The 17,495-nt window shown below is 50.9% G+C and overlaps 7 protein-coding genes across 7 annotated transcripts; 3 read left to right on the top strand and 4 right to left on the bottom strand.

The window, feature by feature from the left end:
- Positions 1 to 52: 52 nt before the first annotated feature.
- On the bottom strand, positions 53 to 1,045 carry N7446_009707 (uncharacterized protein; the record flags this gene model as incomplete). Its single annotated transcript, XM_058518452.1, has 1 exon — positions 53 to 1,045. One exon carries the CDS (start codon positions 1,043 to 1,045, stop codon positions 53 to 55), a length of 993 nt encoding a protein of 330 aa, XP_058369240.1.
- A 1,165-nt stretch (positions 1,046 to 2,210) lies between these two features.
- On the bottom strand, positions 2,211 to 4,145 carry N7446_009706 (uncharacterized protein; the record flags this gene model as incomplete). The annotated part of the gene is made up of 1 exon (XM_058518451.1): positions 2,211 to 4,145. One exon carries the CDS (start codon positions 4,143 to 4,145, stop codon positions 2,211 to 2,213), a length of 1,935 nt encoding a protein of 644 aa, XP_058369239.1.
- A 38-nt stretch (positions 4,146 to 4,183) lies between these two features.
- On the bottom strand, positions 4,184 to 6,276 carry N7446_009705 (uncharacterized protein; the record flags this gene model as incomplete). The annotated part of the gene is made up of 2 exons (XM_058518450.1): positions 4,184 to 6,097; positions 6,232 to 6,276. The coding sequence occupies 2 exons, from the start codon at positions 6,274 to 6,276 to the stop codon at positions 4,184 to 4,186; spliced, it is 1,959 nt and encodes a 652-aa protein (XP_058369238.1).
- Positions 6,277 to 6,812: 536 nt separating this feature from the next.
- Positions 6,813 to 8,042, top strand: N7446_009704 (alpha/beta fold hydrolase; the record flags this gene model as incomplete). The annotated part of the gene is made up of 1 exon (XM_058518449.1): positions 6,813 to 8,042. One exon carries the CDS (start codon positions 6,813 to 6,815, stop codon positions 8,040 to 8,042), a length of 1,230 nt encoding a protein of 409 aa, XP_058369237.1.
- A 302-nt stretch (positions 8,043 to 8,344) lies between these two features.
- On the bottom strand, positions 8,345 to 9,198 carry N7446_009703 (copper acquisition factor BIM1-like domain-containing protein; the record flags this gene model as incomplete). The annotated part of the gene is made up of 3 exons (XM_058518448.1): positions 8,345 to 8,554; positions 8,607 to 8,920; positions 8,982 to 9,198. The coding sequence occupies 3 exons, from the start codon at positions 9,196 to 9,198 to the stop codon at positions 8,345 to 8,347; spliced, it is 741 nt and encodes a 246-aa protein (XP_058369236.1).
- A 687-nt stretch (positions 9,199 to 9,885) lies between these two features.
- On the top strand, positions 9,886 to 10,990 carry N7446_009702 (SRR1 family protein; the record flags this gene model as incomplete). The annotated part of the gene is made up of 2 exons (XM_058518447.1): positions 9,886 to 10,381; positions 10,596 to 10,990. 2 exons carry the CDS (start codon positions 9,886 to 9,888, stop codon positions 10,988 to 10,990), a joined length of 891 nt encoding a protein of 296 aa, XP_058369235.1.
- Positions 10,991 to 14,463: 3,473 nt separating this feature from the next.
- N7446_009701 (uncharacterized protein) lies at positions 14,464 to 16,683 on the top strand (the record flags this gene model as incomplete). Its single annotated transcript, XM_058518446.1, has 2 exons — positions 14,464 to 16,348; positions 16,433 to 16,683. The coding sequence occupies 2 exons, from the start codon at positions 14,464 to 14,466 to the stop codon at positions 16,681 to 16,683; spliced, it is 2,136 nt and encodes a 711-aa protein (XP_058369234.1).
- Between the last annotated feature and the right edge of the window lie 812 nt (positions 16,684 to 17,495).

Raw genomic sequence — 17,495 nt, 5'->3', positions numbered from 1 at the left:
CCGTCCTCTATTCCTTAACTCTGACCCAAGCCCTGGGACGTGTAAGTTATACTTAACCGAGCTTAACAGCAACAACCTGCCCACCATAAGTATAGCCCCCCATCTCACCACCACGAGTAGTAACATAAGCCACCTTCCCACCCGGAGCAAGCTGCACAGAAGTAGGACCAATAAGATCCAAAGTATCCGAGCCACCAGCAACAACACTATAAACCCCATCCGGGGTAATCCTAGCAAGAGAATTCTCCGGCTGCGCAATATACGCAGTACCACTAGCATCAATGATAAAATCATCCCAGTCAGAACCACTAGTACCAGCACTCAGTCGCGCAATAATCTCCACGCGACCGAATCTCATGCCATCATCGCTAACCGGTATTTTGGCGAAGATGTTCAGTGCACTGTTTGTGAAGTAGACGTTATCACCGATGATCTTTAATCCGTTTATTCCGATGGGTATTGATGCATTTGTCGAGGCGGCGAGCGCGCGGTTCGTGAATACGTTCTTCGATACACCGGTAAGTGTATCAACGCGAAAAAGAGATCCAAGTCGTGAGTCGGCGATTAGGACAATATGTGGCTGTAAAGGAAGAGAAGCTATACCGTTCAGCATGTAGGCATCGGGAATATGAGCCACGATGTTGACAATTGGATTTGCGGCATTATTGCTGAAGTCGACTGTGTATAGGGTTTCATTGTCGTAGTGGTAGGAACCGCGGACTCCGCCCACAATGGCGAACTTGTCTGTGTCTATGGCTGTGATGCCGCAGATTGCGGTGGCGCCTGGGAGTGCGGTGACTAGCTCGGCCTGTGGGTTCGGGGTGGATGGGTTGAGTGTGTATAGACGGCCCTTGTTGAATGTTGTTAGGAGGAGGTGGCCGTTTGGGCGGAGGGCGCTGTTTTCGATGGCGGTTGAGCTGGTGAAGTTGTATAGTTGGGTTGTTGATTGGGCAAATGTTGTACCAGCCAGAGCGGTCAGGCTTAACATCAACTGGGGACGCATGATGGTATTTTGAGGCTTGAGGTCGTAGTAAGAGAATGTCATTTCGTTTGAGAGAGATCTAACCTTTTATCTTGATGGTCTTTCTTCATCTCGGAGATAAAAGGGATCGGCAAGGAGCCAAGACGGGAAGCTTCATATTGGACCTCCAACAGGAAATCAGCACCGAGGATGGAAAAATGTATTCCAGGCCAGTAGGTTGGAAGATCATAGCTGTTTTTCTCAAGGCAAATACTTACATCCTGGTGGAAGTTTACATTTCATGAACCACCTCGCAATATCGACAATCTAGACGAAAAGCAGACCATTACCCAAGAATGCGCACCTTACAGATATTTGATATTCTGCAACTGCATGTTAATGATGGACGAAAAATATAATACAACAGGGGTCATAAATGTGTATACAGTGCCATGTAGTATTGAACACTAGAAGTGGCTATACCGTTTCATGCATTGATTCGCCGTAGCACCTATTTTTTCACCTCTTTTTGCCCATTTTCGAGTGCCTTGGGTTAATGATATAAATTATATAATGCTGGAGGCGTGAAAGGTCTTCTGGCCTATGACTGTAGGGGAATCAACATCCAATCCGATTGACCAAATCTATAAATAAATGTCTATGGCAACCAGATCAACACACCATCGGCCTCAGCCATCCATATCCACCAACATAGATTATATGACACTGGTCGGTAGATGATAACGGAAATGAGGCACGAGAGAAAAGAAATAAATAGTACATGGGGGAGAGGAGCTAACGAGGGTATCATGGAAGTAAGCGAGTAACTCCAATAGGCCACACCAAAAGATGAGAGTAATGAAGGAAAGAGAGAAAGAGATGAAAGAGGGTATCAGGTGAAGAGTGAATAGTAAAAGGGGTAAAAAAGGCCAAATGGTCAGATATCCCCCAGTTCGGAAGATGAAGAGAGAGAGAAAGTGGGACGAATACCACAAGAAAAAGGAATCGAGAGGGGAGGAATAAGCAACACAAAACGAGGGCGTATAGCAGTCATTAGATATTAGATAACGTTGAAGATCGGATCAAATTTTTCGAAGGGCAACAGTAGCCATAGAGGGCTATAAACCTCTCGCATAAACAAGATGAAGGGAGAAAGAGAGAGGGAATAGGAAAAAAGTGAGAAAGAAGAAGGGCATTAATAGACATTATCGACACGGATATGCGTCTTGTAGATTGAAAACGACACCAATCAAGCCTTCAGACCGAACGCCTTCCTGAGAAGAGGGAATCGTTTCTTCCGCCCAGAACCGGCAATCACAACATCGCGTGCAGAAGGCCCATGGTCATCCGGATTCGTGATCTCGGTGGCAATGTCATTGTTTGAATCTGTCCTGCTCTCCCGCCGAAGTGGCCTGGGCTCTTTGCCAATTGGAGATGCACCGCGTGCACCATCTCCGTTGACAAGGACACTCCCGTTGCGTGCGGGTGCATCATTGACATGCGGCTCAAATTTCTCGGTTTGTTGAGGGGACGATGGAGCGCTGGGCTTCTGCTCTGGTACTGGCTGGAGGGTTCCTTTGTCCGCTGTATCAGGGCGGAGAGGCCAAGACGGGCCTGTGGTGTTTCGTTTGGAGTTTCTCTTCACCAGTTTGGGGTAATGGGGTGGTTCAGGACTTCCTGCTGTCACGGTTGTAATTGTGCTCCCATGGGTTCCGTTCACAATGTTGTCTTCGCGCAATTGATCGCGTTCCAGACGCGATCGCTCTAGATGTGTATCTCTTCGCGAGGGACTTTCAACATCTGCCTTGCGGATTCTGTGTTCGATGTTCTTATCCTTTTTCAAACCAAGTCGTGTGAGAAGACCTGGCTTTCGTCCACGCGGAGGCGACAGGAGGAATTCTTCCAGATCTCTTTGCGACATACCGCGTTGTTTGGCGACAGCTGCCATCCCGGACATGCTCTTCGGTTCATTCCTACCACGGGTTCTGGGAGGAGAGAGAACCGACTTGGGGGCAACAGTTGGTTGTGTCTGTTGTTGGGTGCCTTCTTCTGAGCTATCATCCAGCTCTGTCGAGTCGCCATCGTCGGCACCTTGGCGACGGGGGATACCGCGCACAGGCCGCATGGCTATGTTGCCAGGCTCGTCCTCGTCACTGGATTCAAATCGACTGCGGAAAGTCTGCGTCCGGGCTTCGTCTTCCTCGCCATCCGAATCTGCAAACCGGCTTGAGCTGGCTGCCTTGGGAGGCTGTTTCGAGACCTTCGCCCTTGGTGCTTTTTTGTTTGTCGAGAAGAACGAATACCGCTCGCCTCCAGCACCTGTTTCTCGAAGCGTCTTGCGCATCGTGCCATTTGACGAACCGGCTGACATGGGCCGATAATCAATGGGTGACTCGTTTCGCTCGGCTGGGCCAGCACCGGCTCTCAGTGTTCGTCGCATTGCATGGATGCCATCTCCACGAGGAGAAGAGCGCTTGAAGCTGCTTGAAGAATCGCTTCCACTGGACATTGTTCGGCGAGGCCCAGGGGGTCTTGACTTCTGGAACGCAGGGCCAAGGGAGACTGGACGTGGTCTGTTCATGCCATCCCGCGGAGAATTCTCGTTGCTCGACCATCGAGGGTCTTGCATACGAGATGTAGGACCAATTGCCACAGACAGAGGACGTTGTTTCCCGTTGGGATGTGTCCAGGTACTACCATTTTGAGGAGCGCGAAAGGTCGAGTTAGTTGCCAGCGATGGGTAGGCAGGATCAAGATTGCGAGCTTTCATCGGGGAGGAAGGAGATTCTTCTGCCTCTCGGTTGACCGATTCCTGAGTTGGGGTGACAGAGCGCACATCCCCAGCCTGGTCAGTCACATCACGCGACTGAGTATCCACGATGGCAGTTCGATCTAGAGCCTTCGGTGTTGCGTCACGACTCTCGCTCGTGGTGTCCAAAGCTGATACCGACCTGGGGGCTGAGCGGCTGTCAACAATAGCATTAATCGATCCAAATCCATCGCCGTCAATGTCTTCAGCTGCATCGCTATAAACACTATCACCAGACTCCTCTTCAGTATCTGCGTCGTCCAGGTTTGGAACGGCGCTTGCAACAACCTGAGCATTGGTCTTCTTTGCTGTGGACTTGAGGTTGCGGTCTGAGCTGGATGGCGGGAACCCGCCTGGAATCCTGTACTGATCCATGCTGGATCTTTGTTGTTCAAGACTTCGCTTTGATTGATCTAGAGGGGGGTAGCTGGTTCAACAGCAATCGCAGGCACAGAAAGTTCAGCGCTCACACCGGTATACGGCTTTTGCTCAGTGATACCAATGACTTTCGACCCCCTGTCCGCCCCCAAGTTGGTAGCACCATTGACGGACATTTGCTCCAGAGTACTAACATCGCGAGGCTTAAAGTAACCATGATCTTGAGTTTTGGAGAGCATGCCTGCGATTGCATGATCGTTTGATAATGCAACCCTCGGCTGAGTTGCAACCTCGTTTTCAGAGGAGGAACTGGATTCGTTATCGCTGAAATCTGGAATGGGCGATCTCTGGAGACCACCCTTTCGGTTGCCTCTAACGCTACCAAACGATGGAAGAGCTTGTCGAGGTTTGATGACCGCATTGAAGCCATCGTCATGCATAACAGGGTCAGATGGTGACTTCTTCTTGCCAAAGAAACTCATACGAGCCTTGGCTTTGCCGCCGGGTGGTGAATCAGGTGCATACTCCTCTGGCGAGGTAGGAGGGCTAGCTGCCACCCCTACAATTTCAGCTTCATCATCGAAGCTAACCTTGGCAGTCTTCTTTTTAGCACCAATGCGGAATCCTTCGTCTGATGCCACCGAGGTACCGCCATCTGACAACTCGCTAGATGCGAGAGCTCGACCTGTTGTACTATAATTCCTTTCTGGTGATAGAGAACTACCTCGTGGGTGTTTTAAGGCGGACTTGAAGGGAGACACTGATCGAGGAGGGGGCTGATGGATTTGATTCCCCTCATCAGCCACGGACAGTAATTGAGAGAAACGAGCACGACCCGGGCTGTTCGACTGGCGTATGTGCGGGGATTGTCCGGTTTGCTCTGGCACTGCTTCCAAGTGATCGGCTGTTGGTGATGCACTCGTCATGCGATTTCTCCCTTCCCTGATATGAGTATCAACGGCTTCGTCTATAGGCTCTGTCTCCTCTGGGACTGTTGACGCCCACCGCTCAGGAAGAATTCGCGAGGTCGGATGCTCACTCTCTGGTATGGTGGTCGCAATAGGCCCTACATTGTCGGTAAATTGGTCCAGGTCATCCTCGGCAAGTTTAACTTGTACTTGGTCGGCACGAGTCTTTGCCTGGGGAATACCCTTTTGCGTGTTAAGGGCTTGGGCAGCAGCAGAAGCAGCCAAGGGACCCCGGACCTTATTCGCAACCGGGCTTCCTTCCACACTGCCAGAGGTCCGAGCCCTAGATTCCTTTTCGGGAGTCCGCTCCGGCTCTTCGAAGGAAGACTTTTGGAGCACACCGGCGAGATTCGATGGTTCATTCTCCGGTTCCTTGGTAGGGGAAGTCGGCCGTGAAAGATTGGGATACGAGAAATTCGCCGAAATGCGACTCGCTGATCGTTCCAACTCTGGCACCGTCCCAAGACTTGTCACACGTTGGTGTGTATCAATGTGGATGGGCGAGCCTCTTCCATGGTCCCGATTTAGCCTTCCGGACCGCGGCGGAGATGCTGGGGGTGACCGCATCGATGGCCCCATGCTCATTGCTCGCCCATTGGGGAGTTTCCGCGGTGCATACTGTGTCGGGAGATTAGGCAACGGGGGCACATTGACTGGTCCAGAGCTTGTAGCTGGGCGATGGGGAGACTTTTCGCGGAAGGTTCGTGCCGTCATCGAGCTGTTACTGCTCGAGCGGCGCAGCGTCCCACTCACGCTTGCCGAGCGACGACCGCCAACAGGATTAATCTGCGACTGGGTCGAGGCACGCCGCTGGACCATGCGTTTCGTCTCGACATTTCCGATGGACGTCGGGGTGGGCGTGGAGCTGCGTAGCGCAGCGGCAGCTGCCGCAGAGGACAGACTGCTCGTCGACGGTTGTGATCTTAGGAAGGCATGGCTGGCGGCGGACTGGGCGGATTGCGACGCGGGCGGAGAGAGTGGCTGGTCGGAAAGAAAGAGCTGTCAGTTTCATGCATAGGTGCAGGTACCCGGCGGGTTGCAGGATAGGTCTCATCGCAGGTGGGAAATTTGCTATGGAATTCCATTGGAGCTGGTATTTGAGGCGTAGAACGTACTTGGTGATGGGCAGAGGCACTTCTCTTGCGTCGGCCGAAGACCATTGTTCAGGCTCTTCGTCGGTGAGGTCTCGGTCAGAGATCGGGTAGCCGGCCGGACACTGCTTTAAGCAGCGCCGGGGTTCCGAGATTGGAGTGGATGAAGTGGATGAGGCTATCGAGTGGATCTTAGATAGATCTGGGATGTGATGGTAGGTAGCTATAGGAGGTTGAGTTGGAAGAGGGGAGCGGCAAACTCGGAGCGATCGACACAGGCCAGTCAGGAGTCAAGGAGAAAAGCGAGGGTAAGGATTGGATTGAAGGAATCAAGAATTGTGGCTTGTCGCAAAAAAAGAAAAAGTGGGAAGAAAATGTGAAGTTGCAGAAGATCTGAAGTTGCGTCATGACTTAAGCCGTGGGTCAGGCACGGAACTACTCCTGGCAGCTGATAGTTCTTCCACCTCACCTCTCTCCTCTCTAACCTCGGTAGTTTTACATATAAAAGCTACCTAGATACCCCATTTCTCATGTACATAGTCCTTTACTCCTTGAATCCTTGACTGCTTACTATAATCTCCAAGCTCAAATCAACATCTACAACCATGACCACAAACACCTCCCTACCACCCATCCCCATCCCAGAGGGAATGACAAGCCGCTACATCCAAACAAGCGACCTAAACTTCCACATCCTAGAAGCAGGACGACCGCAAACTGGCACCCCACAAAAGCCGCTAATAATACTCCTTCACGGTTTCCCAGAAATCGCCTACTCCTGGCGCCGCGTACTCCCAAAGCTCGCCGAAGCAGGCTACCACGCCGTAGCTCCCGACCAGCGCGGCTTCGGACGTACAACAGGCTGGGACACCAGCAGCTACGAGGACGTCGATCTCGCAACTTTCTCGTTGTCCAGTCTGGTGCGGGATATTGTGATGCTCGTGCATGCGCTCGGCTATCGCTCCGTGCAGTGCGTTGCGGGACATGATTGTGGTGCGATGTCGGCCGCTATGTGTGCGCTTATGAGGCCTGACTTCTTTCGTTCCGTTGTGCTTATGAGTCATCCTTTTAATGGGAGTCCTGAGTTGCCGTTTGATACTGCCAGTGTCAATGCTGATGCTGGTCAGAGTATTGAAGCCAGAGGAGGTGGTGCTGGTGGTGCGGAGAGCTCTGCTGCAGCGGCGGGAATTCATGAAGCTTTGGCGCAATTGGGACGCAAGCATTATAAGTGGTATTATTCGACTGCACGGGCTGGTCCTGAGATGTCCAATCTAGAGCCTGAGGAGATGCATCGCTTTTTGCGCGGGTATTTCCATTTGAAGAGTGGTTCTTGGCCAGGGAATCGGCCTCATCCGTTGGGGAAGTGGTCGGCGGAGGATTTGGTGAAGCTGCCTGGTTACTATATTATGCCCTTAGATAAGTCTATGCCTGCAACGGTGGCTATTGATATGTCTGAGGAGTCGTCAAAGGGTCAGTCTTCGCATTCGTGGCTGCCGGATGATGAGCTTGCTGTTTATGCGGCTGAGTATGGACGCACTGGATTCCAGGGTGGATTGAACTGGTATCGTGTGCGCACGGCTGCTGGCGGTCGATACACTAAGGACTTTGAGGTCTTTGCTGGGAAGAAGCTCGAGCCACCATGTGCTTTCGTCTCTGGGAAGCTGGACTGGGGTAATTACCAGGAGCCTGGTGCCATTGAGAAAATGAAAAACGGCGTGTCCTGTGCGGATCTTCGTATCCTTCGGTTTCTAGATGGGGTTGGACACTGGACACCCCAGGAAGGCTCGGAAGAGGTAGCACGGACGATTGTCGAGCTGGCTGGAGGTCTGCAGTAGTTCCTAGGTGAGTTAGATGTGCGAAATTGACATGTACATCCGAATTACGATAGATGCGTAACAACATGATAGGGATGATTGTCATATTTGACGAACATATTCGTTCTGTAAAGCAGTATAGAGCCCAAACACCTGTCAACGCCAGCAAGGGATCAAAGACCCAAAGCGTCAACTATAAAACCCATTCAAAACATGCAGTATCATCATTGATTTTGAAGCGTCATAGATTAATGAAACCAGGGGTATGGCGCAAAAGAAAGAAAAGAGAAGCGCGTGTAAATACCAACAAGAATCAGACATCTCTACAGATACATGCCAAAGGCGATAGCAGTCAACAGCGGTACGAGGGCTCCAGCGGATATCTTCGGGGGCTGAAGCATCCCTGCGCCAGAGCCAATGGAACTGGTGGTGTACATGTACTGGAAAGAGATGTCTGTTGAGTTAAAGCAGTTGTCGCGATTTACTTCCTCAACAGAGGCATCGCCATCTTCTGCGAACTCGATGTCCACACACTAGAACCATGTCAGTATGTGCGACCACTTGACCCAGGGGGGTGGAACATACATTGTACAGTGCAGCGCCATGCTTGGCCGTCTCAACCAACTGGATAGTAGCATAATCACCAGGGCTAACACTGATATTGGCCGGCAGAGGAACCTGCGGCAGACACACGGTACCCGGGTATGGGTTGTTGGTCGGGCCGGTTATCTGGAAAGGCGACACAACAGGGTGGCTCATATTCTCCGGGATCTCGCCAAATCCAAGGTTGATATAAATCAAGGCATTCTGATGGCCCGGGAACCAGCCCGGTTGGAAGGCGAGAGCACCACCGCTGACAGGCCACTTGGTTCGGTTGGTTGATCGGGGCATACCACCACCTTAAGCAAAGAGAAGAGTCAGTGACACTGGCAGTGCGTCGTCGGAATCAACTGGTCTTACATGGGTAGATCCACTCCATGCCATAGGGGAAGATGTATGAGCCGTTCTTCACATCGTAGGCCACACCCAGACCATTAGACTGCTGGACTGTGCCGTTGGTGTGGAGGTTGTTGCCTCTGTAGCCTGGGTATGTGATGACGGTGTGAGCTTGTGCCAGACCAAGACATAGCAGGACAAGGACAGAGGCCCATCGTGTTACGGATTGTTGTAAGCTCATGGTGAGGTATGAGACGAGGCGTGGCCCCGAATGTATATGGCGACCAAGACAAAAGAATTAGACAAAAACGGAAACCGTCTGAGAGTCCCAGACTCTATTTATCCGATCGCAGGTAAAAAGTGAAGGGATGAAGGGAATTGATGTCAAACCAAAACCGCATATGAAGCTCCAAGACCAAGCCACGGATGATTTTCGAGGGCTGATCGGTCTTTTTGAGGGGGCCTCCATTGAGAACCTAGGAACCAAATGTGACTTGGCCTGCATGAGTGATTGGGAGTGGGTAGTGGTAAAGAGCAGGGATGGCCCGGATCATCACACCCAGCTGCAAGTGCCATCACTTGAAGCGTGATACTGCATGATGATTTGCTGGGGGGAAGCGCCCAGGAAGACGCTAATGTTCGGAGGGGAACAACGGCGCTTACACTGTGAATAAACGGGGTGAGAAAGTGCATGCATTGTTAGTAGATACCATCCGATACTAACAGCAGTGTTAATTGAATTATTGAGTGTAAGCTATGGTCTTAAGTGGCAACTAAGTAACTTATAGTCCACAGTCACCTCATCTCAGTCGGAATGCCAAGCTTTCCCCCGCAAACTCCAAAAAAAAAGGCTTCACCAGTCATACATTGTTTCCACTGATGTTATACCACTAATCAGCATTATTATAATATCGTTCCTATACAAAATATGCCGAGCACATCACGTCGAACAAAGCGACCCCAAAAACGAACCCAAGTGACAGACGATAATGGCTGGACCCATGTGACAAGCGGCGGCAACGTGCGGCGCGTAATGCGAAGCAGGCCAGACAGCACAAATGGAGCATTCACCGACCCATCCTTTGAGCCTGTGCTAGCTCCTGCAGAGGCACCAAGTCGACTGACAATCACCGAGCTGCAGACGCAATATCGAGAGCATAGTGAGAAGTGGGAAGGGTCGGAGACTTGGGTCAAATTGGCGGGGGTGTTGGAGAAGAAATTGAGAGAAAAAGGGAGTGAACAAGCCTCTTCCTCGCCTGGTTCAACTTCTTCTCGGTCTGAGCCGGCCTATGGCCCTGTGGACGCCATTGTATGCATTGGCCTCGGGAGTCCGAGTGGGTTCCTGCGTGATGGCTGGACTGATAGGCGGAGTGTGTCTATGTACCAGCTTGCTGCCTTGGTAAGCATCAAGGACATGGTTACAGGTGAGTTTTATATTCTTGCTTTTTCTGTTACTGGTTCCTTTTGAAGACACATGAGAGCTTTTCTCCAATCATATCCCTTACCTTTTCTCCGATGGCCTTATATCTATACATATACCCCTATACATTATATTTTTATACACATGTCAAACCCTTTCATATCCCTCACTCATTCCTCCACCCCACATTCAGCCCAATCCAAACTAACAGCCTTTAGCCCAAACGGAAGAAACCTCCCACTCCCAGATCCATCCTATCAAAGTCTACGCCCAAGACCCCGTCTTCAACCACCTGGATAAGACTCTCCTCGCAGATCTCAACATTGAAGTTCTCACCCACCCTCAAGCCTTCACACACATAACACATAACACACTTCTCTTCTGTCCAGGCGCAGAGAAGAAACACCTCGAACTCCTCCTACCTTCCAAGCCGTGGCTGGTCTTTGGTGGCCCGCTTGAGCATGCGACTGCGGATGCTGGTGGGGCTCTGCAGACTTTCGTTGATGTCACTGGTTCATATTGTCTGCCTGAATTTGGACCCTTGGAGCATGCTTTTTGGAACATGAGGCTATATTGGCTCGAAGACGAGACGGTGGAGGAGCAAAAGGAGTGAATTTGGCATGCTTTGGCATTGGGGTTTGAATTGGTTTTTTCGGGTTTAGCATGGTTATATACAAAAAGGTTTATAGATATTGCATGGGTTGGCGTTGATTTGTGCTGGTGCGGCTGAGACATCGAGGACGATCTTTCAGGGTCCAAAATTATACCACGGTTTATATCAATTGTTTTCTATTCCTGGTCACTGGTTCATTGCTCCAGTCCCATGGCGTAACCAAAGTTTTAACTGCTGGTATATATGATTAGAAGTATGAGCTTGTGAGCTGCCAAGTACAAATGACTTGCATCCAATGAATGATGCTATTATATCTAACAGTCTAGTATGATACTGCTAACGTATCCCTTCCCAAATATCAAAGTCTACTGTGACAATACTATATCCCAACCAGCGTTGTATCTCCAACTGAACCCCAAAGAAAGCCAGACCTATAACAACATCCATATAACACAAATTCCAACACCCGAATCACAAAATCATATCAAATGAAAACCGAACCTGAACCCGAGACCAATGAACATATAGGCACATGGCGAACAATAGAAACACAAGGAGCAAGAATGATATCAAACATCCACGCAACCCTAGCCCTTCTACCGAACATCCTCTTTCTGGCAACAACCCTTGTTCTTATGCGAACAAATTGGACAAGTACGCTCCGAGGCAAGGGCTGGGTTGACTAAATTTTTGCAGCCGCAGCACGTCCACCAGTCCCCTACCAATTGTCTCGGGGTGCCGGTAAAGAGATAGTCAGGTGTAAGAACCGGCATGGTATCCGGAAATGCAACCAGTGTCGACCGCACACGATTGGCGAGTGGAGAGGCCAATCCATCCGGATAGAAGGGACCTGACCCTGTGATCTGACTAAAAGAGCAATCGGTCGAGCTGGAAACTGTGCTGGTTCTGGAGGCATCTTCCGTAATCGAAAACACGCTGAACGGAGCGGCAGACATTGCGAACTGATGTTCAGGTGGAATCGTTTGGTTGTTGAATGTTAAAACTTCAGCTGATGCTGCTTAGTACTTGAACACTGGATATATGTCCGTTATAACAGAGAAGATGTAGTCTGAATCCAAAGTATAATGCAATGAAAGCGAGTGAAGAACCATCCCAAGGCAGCCATAAATGAACACTTTTATTACCCCAAGCCCAGGAAAACAAAACATCCGACATGAATCTTTCATCGCAACAATTGCCACCACAGAATACCCAGAATGAAGAGCCACAGATAGGAACATCCAGTCAGTGGCAGAGCAGACAGCTCACAATACCCATCGGGTAAAGCCACAAGAAAAGAGCAGCAGACAATACCCTTCAGCATCGGGGAAGCGGATTCAAACCAACCACCCAGCAAGCACAGAACAGCCTACTCAGCCATTCCATACGTATCACTCACGACCCGGGTCAGACAACCAGAATCGCGCCTGGCAATGCCTGATGCCTGGGCGTCGGGTATCTTTTTCTCTCGATGGAGTCGGGATTAAATATTTAGAAAAGAGCGGTGGCATCTGTAAGAAGATCTAGAACTGCCGTGCATGACGTGGTTCCCCGTTTGGGGGGAACGTCACGGCATGCTGGGACTGCGGATAGCTGGCCCATTTCTCGCGAGGCGGGCCGTACAGGGGCTTAGAGCGCTTTGTGGAGTCATATTGGGCGTGAGAGTTGCCGTGGTTCTAAGTTGTTTGTCTGGGTGTTGGTGAGATCGCTTGTGGGGACTTAGTTCCCTTGCCTCGGTTGGGGCGTCTGGATCTAAGCCTCCCGCGGGTGCGAGGGTAAATCACGAATGAACGGTTCGCTTTGTCCTGTTATTGCCGTTCGCCTCATTGACCGGTTTTATCCCATTGGAATTGTTGAGGTCAGTGGGAGATACGGGGTTCATGTGGAAGTGTGTAAGGTCTCGAAGACCTGTGGCTTTGGAGCTTTGCTTCTTGGTGTCGTTATAGATCAAGAGGAGATGGGTTATATTGGGACTCTAGCGCTGAATGGTATATGCAAAGTCAATAAACTGTGAATATGAATGGTACTCCTCACAAAACGCCTTCAAGTAATTTTGGATAAGAGATATAAGCCCCCTGGTGGGTAGGACTGTCAGTAGGTGGAATTGTTGATATGTGCTACAGTCGTAAGCTATGAGTCCTTTCACACCCCCACCTTTATACCCCCCATATGATGAACCCGAGGCACTCGAAATAGGTAAAAAAGAAGTGAAAAAAGAGAGACCAAAGTAGGGCGAAAAAACGTATAAAATAGTAAAACAGTATACTCGCTTTGAGGCTTTCCTGTAGAGACTGTTCAATACTTGATGTGACTATATACACGTTTATGGCCCCTGTTGTATTGGTGAGAGATTCAATTACGACCCAACGCTGATTTTGGGCACGAAGCCACGCAGTCAGGTCCGAAGATTCATAAAGGACGAAGACCTCGGGATTTGTTTGCAGCGATTGAGACAATGAAACCGTACAATTCATATATTGAACCACAGTGTACCAGCATATATAGTTCAAAGTAACCAAGCCCCTCACCTCTGAGTTGAAACAGTCTTCTTTGTTACATATAAAGCAAGGCCAATGCATTCATTAAACTTGAAAGCCTGCCTGTACAGCGCATTTTGCTGTGTGGTTGGAGCCCAAAAAGGTTAATTGTGAGAAAAAGAGACCCAACTAGGGTTATAGAGCCAGCGCCTCCCTCTTTTGCCTTTTGCCCTCCCATTCTTACACGAAATGACTACACGTCTTTGGTATAGACAAGCAATAATGTCATACTCCGAGCTGTATTTGAAACCGCCTATTTTTTCGGGCTCAATGGGAGTTTTGCCCAGGTGTGGGGACAGAGCCTCAGACAGTACAGTAAGGGAGCGATGTGCAGCGTTTCATAGTTAGATGTGGAAATGGCATCCATGGTTTCGAAGGCGGCCCCAGTTTCCGAACATTGTTGATCCACGGATACGATCTACATCAAATTCAATTCAACTTCGGCTTCAACTTCATTGAAACTCCATTGAAACTTCATCTCTAATGCCCGAGGCAAGGTAAGTCCTGGGGCGAGCTAACGGCTTAACCGGCAATGACCGACCGTTTTGTCAGCGCCCAACCCACTTTTGCGTCATTGTTCATCCACACTCCATTTTCATTTTCAATCTCCTGAATCCCTTCGACTTCGTCCGAGCTTGTTAGTTTTTTTGTGTTGGGCAGTGTCGGGCTCCACCTCGTGTCGGTTTCCAGCTGCCCCTCTAATTTCCTCAGCTTTTTATCTCTTGCTCGCCGGAATCCTCACCTCCGATCCCATCGATCTTGTGTTTCGGCACTCCTACAAGAAGCGAAGCCTGAAGCCCTATCATATTATCTGACATCGAAATTTCGCCCGGACCACGAGATCTGAGACCGCCACACCCGATTCTTACTCCCACATAAGCGTGATCTACCGAGCCCAACCTCCAATTTGCATCTGTGCCGCTGGAAGGCCTCATGATGACAAGCCATTACCGCAACCTTTCCCCTGGCCGAGCACGGCATTCCATGGTTGATCCCATGCGAGCGTCCACTGGAATGGTACACTCGTCTTACGACCCCTATGAAGCGACCCGGCACTACAATTACGACGACTACCCCTCCGATGCTGGCTACGCCAGTGCTTACGGGTATCGCTCGAGTCGTCCGTCGAAACTGGAAGCCCATCCTGTGTCTTCCCATCGAGTCCATGATTCGCCTTCATCCACCAAAAAAAGGACCGAATACACTGTCTCGACTCCCAGACACAGAAGCAATACTACTTCAGCAGCGGACCCCTACGAGACTCCATTGCGACTGGCTGTGCCATCGACATCGCGCCAGCGTCTTTCGCCCGTGCTTCAATCAAGTCATGGCCATACCTCGAGTCCTCTCGTTTCGGAATCGGGCCACCACCTGGTCCCGGCTCCATCTCTGCACCCTGGGCATCGTCGAATCTACAGCACTGATTATGCGAGCGATACTGGTCATCTGGGGCCGCGGGATAAGATAAACTACCGAAGCCACGATGCCCACCGACCACATGCACCACCCCATCCACGACGCTACCCAGCGTACAAAGCATTGAGGAAAGGCGACGATATCGATGATTTCGATGCCTACTCATACACTACACCTCGTGAGCAATTTGATCGGGATTACCCAGTCAAGTCCCGATCTCGTGGGTCGAGATATTCGCTCGATCGGCCTCTCAGCATCACTGGAGTGGAAGATAACCCCCAGTGGCTGGCACGGAGGGACCGACCCCACGGTCCGCCTCCAACTTCCTGGGGCTTTGACAAATTGAGCCGCGACCGACCGAGAGGTTCTATGCGGACAAGAGATGACCTTCGTGATCCCCACAGATCAAAAGATGGGCTTCATGACCAGGCCCTGGTTCCAGTGGCACACGACTCCGAGGATGAATATCCATCTCGGCATAGTGACCATCGCCGCCGTCGTCATCACAGATCACATCGTGACAGTAGTCGGGACCCCCACTACCTTGAGGACCGCTATGCAAAGCCACACGATGGCGAGCGGGCAATGGTCGGCCTTGGAACAGCAGCCCTGGGGGGTGGATACTCTGACATGTCAGACTATGAGCCCCGTCCGTCAAGGCGCAGACAAAGGCACCACGATGACCGTGACAAGCGCGACCACGGTGCAGTCCAGGCCCCATCATCTCGAGAGATAGTACAAGCATCTCCTGGCGCTGAAAGAAGCAAGCAGTCCTACCTGGACCCAGCCGATGCTCATCGTCACGGTCGATCGCGGAGACATTCTCGACGCCGTGCACACAGCGATGATGGCGAAACATCTGACGAAGATCTGCGAAAATACAGACGTGAGCCTTCCGCTTCAGCACTCCGCAAACACAGCAGCGAAGACACCTCCGAGAGCGACCGGGACCGCTCCCTTCGGCACAGACGAGATCACTCGCGCGGACACCGCTCCTCTCGTTCTCGTCCTCGCATGCTAGAGGATGGCCATGCTAGTGAGACCCGACGGTCGCCACCAGTTGAGCACACCAAAGATGACTCGAGAAGACCCGTCACAGTTGATCCTCCCATGGCGCCAAAAGAGCCCGAGGCTCCTCCCAAGGGAATCCTCAAAGCCCCTCGTCCAGCATTCCCAGAGGAACCCAACCCGGTCAGAGAAGGAGTTGCACCCCTCAAAGATGCTCACAAACAGGGCATCCCGCCCGGAGCTCGATGGACTAAGATCGACCGGCGGCTGGTAAACCCTGAGGCATTGGAAGCAGGAAACGAACGATTCGAGGAGCGCTCAGATTATGTGATTGTACTGAGAGTCCTGGCAAAGGAAGAGATTCAGGAATATGCTATCAAGACACAAGAAATCAGAGGTAAGTCACGCTGTTGTCTGTCTGTCCCTCCGGAGAGGAAGGGTTTCAATTATGGTCCCAGAATACTAACATTGAATGGCCTAGAAACCCGCCACAAGGAATATCTGCGCGACAAGCGTCAGCACAGAGATGAAACTCAACGTCACGGCCGCCGAGGCGAAGACTCCTCGAGCGATGACGAAGACGAGGGCGACGACGAGCCCCCGAAGAAGCTCGAAGCACCCCCGGCATCAGACCCGCAGAAGCTGTCTCTACCCATGCGCCCGCACGCTTCAAGCCACTCCCTGCCGGAGCCCGACAGGCCCGGTATGAGTCCGTCCGTTGCGCCGGCGTAAATCACTCATCCACCTACTGTTACGATGATCTGCTTCAATCTAGCGAAAGCAGTCCAATGAGAGTCAATTGTTTATGTCCATAGTACCCCCTGAATGATTTATTTCCTTCCCGCCAAGAACCACGGAGCAAAAATGGACCGTTGGTCGTCATATTGGCTCTAGTGAATGCAACTAATGCATCCTTCCTCGACGGCTACAACCACGCTGCATGATGAGTCCCTGCAGTCGGCGAGGACCGGCTCACTTTTCTCTCACTCTCCTATCTCCTGAATATCCGAGGTCCTTCCGCAAGTCAGTACCAAGTATTCATCCTTTTCCATGCTATTTTCTTTTCTTTTCTTTTCTTTTTTTATTTTTATTTTCGGTGTCCGGCTCCACCGCTTTACATAACTATCTGTGTCAGCTGGATGCACATATATGTTATATTTTGTTTGATAGACGCCTAAATCAACGCGTCTCGCATACTGGCAGCACCATGACGCGCCGCAAAGGAATCTTTCCGAGCCAATCATCCAAGTCTACGCTTGTCCTTCAGCCCCAGAATTGCAGGAGAGGCGACCTGTCTCTGTCTCTTGTCTCCAGGCACTAGGCATCCGCGTCCGCAGCTGCGGCTGCGTCTGCCCACGTACCGTAGAGCCTAGTAGAATCAACATGGGACCAACTCCGTGTCCTGCTTTATTGGTCCTGTTATATTGGGTATATCGGCATTGGCGTGGGCATGGCATGTTTCCGCGAATCAAGACAGCTGGCACTGCCCTTCAGCTTTTGTGTGACGTTTGAAGGACCTCTCACGGCACTTAAATAGGTATGGG

Source organism: Penicillium canescens (assembly GCF_028828765.1).
Source record: "Penicillium canescens strain IBT 15451 chromosome Unknown utg000006l_segment0_segment0, whole genome shotgun sequence".
Classification (NCBI taxonomy): domain Eukaryota; kingdom Fungi; phylum Ascomycota; class Eurotiomycetes; order Eurotiales; family Aspergillaceae; genus Penicillium; species Penicillium canescens.
Note: the sequence above shows the minus strand (reverse complement) of the source record. Positions and strands in the feature narration are given on the sequence as shown.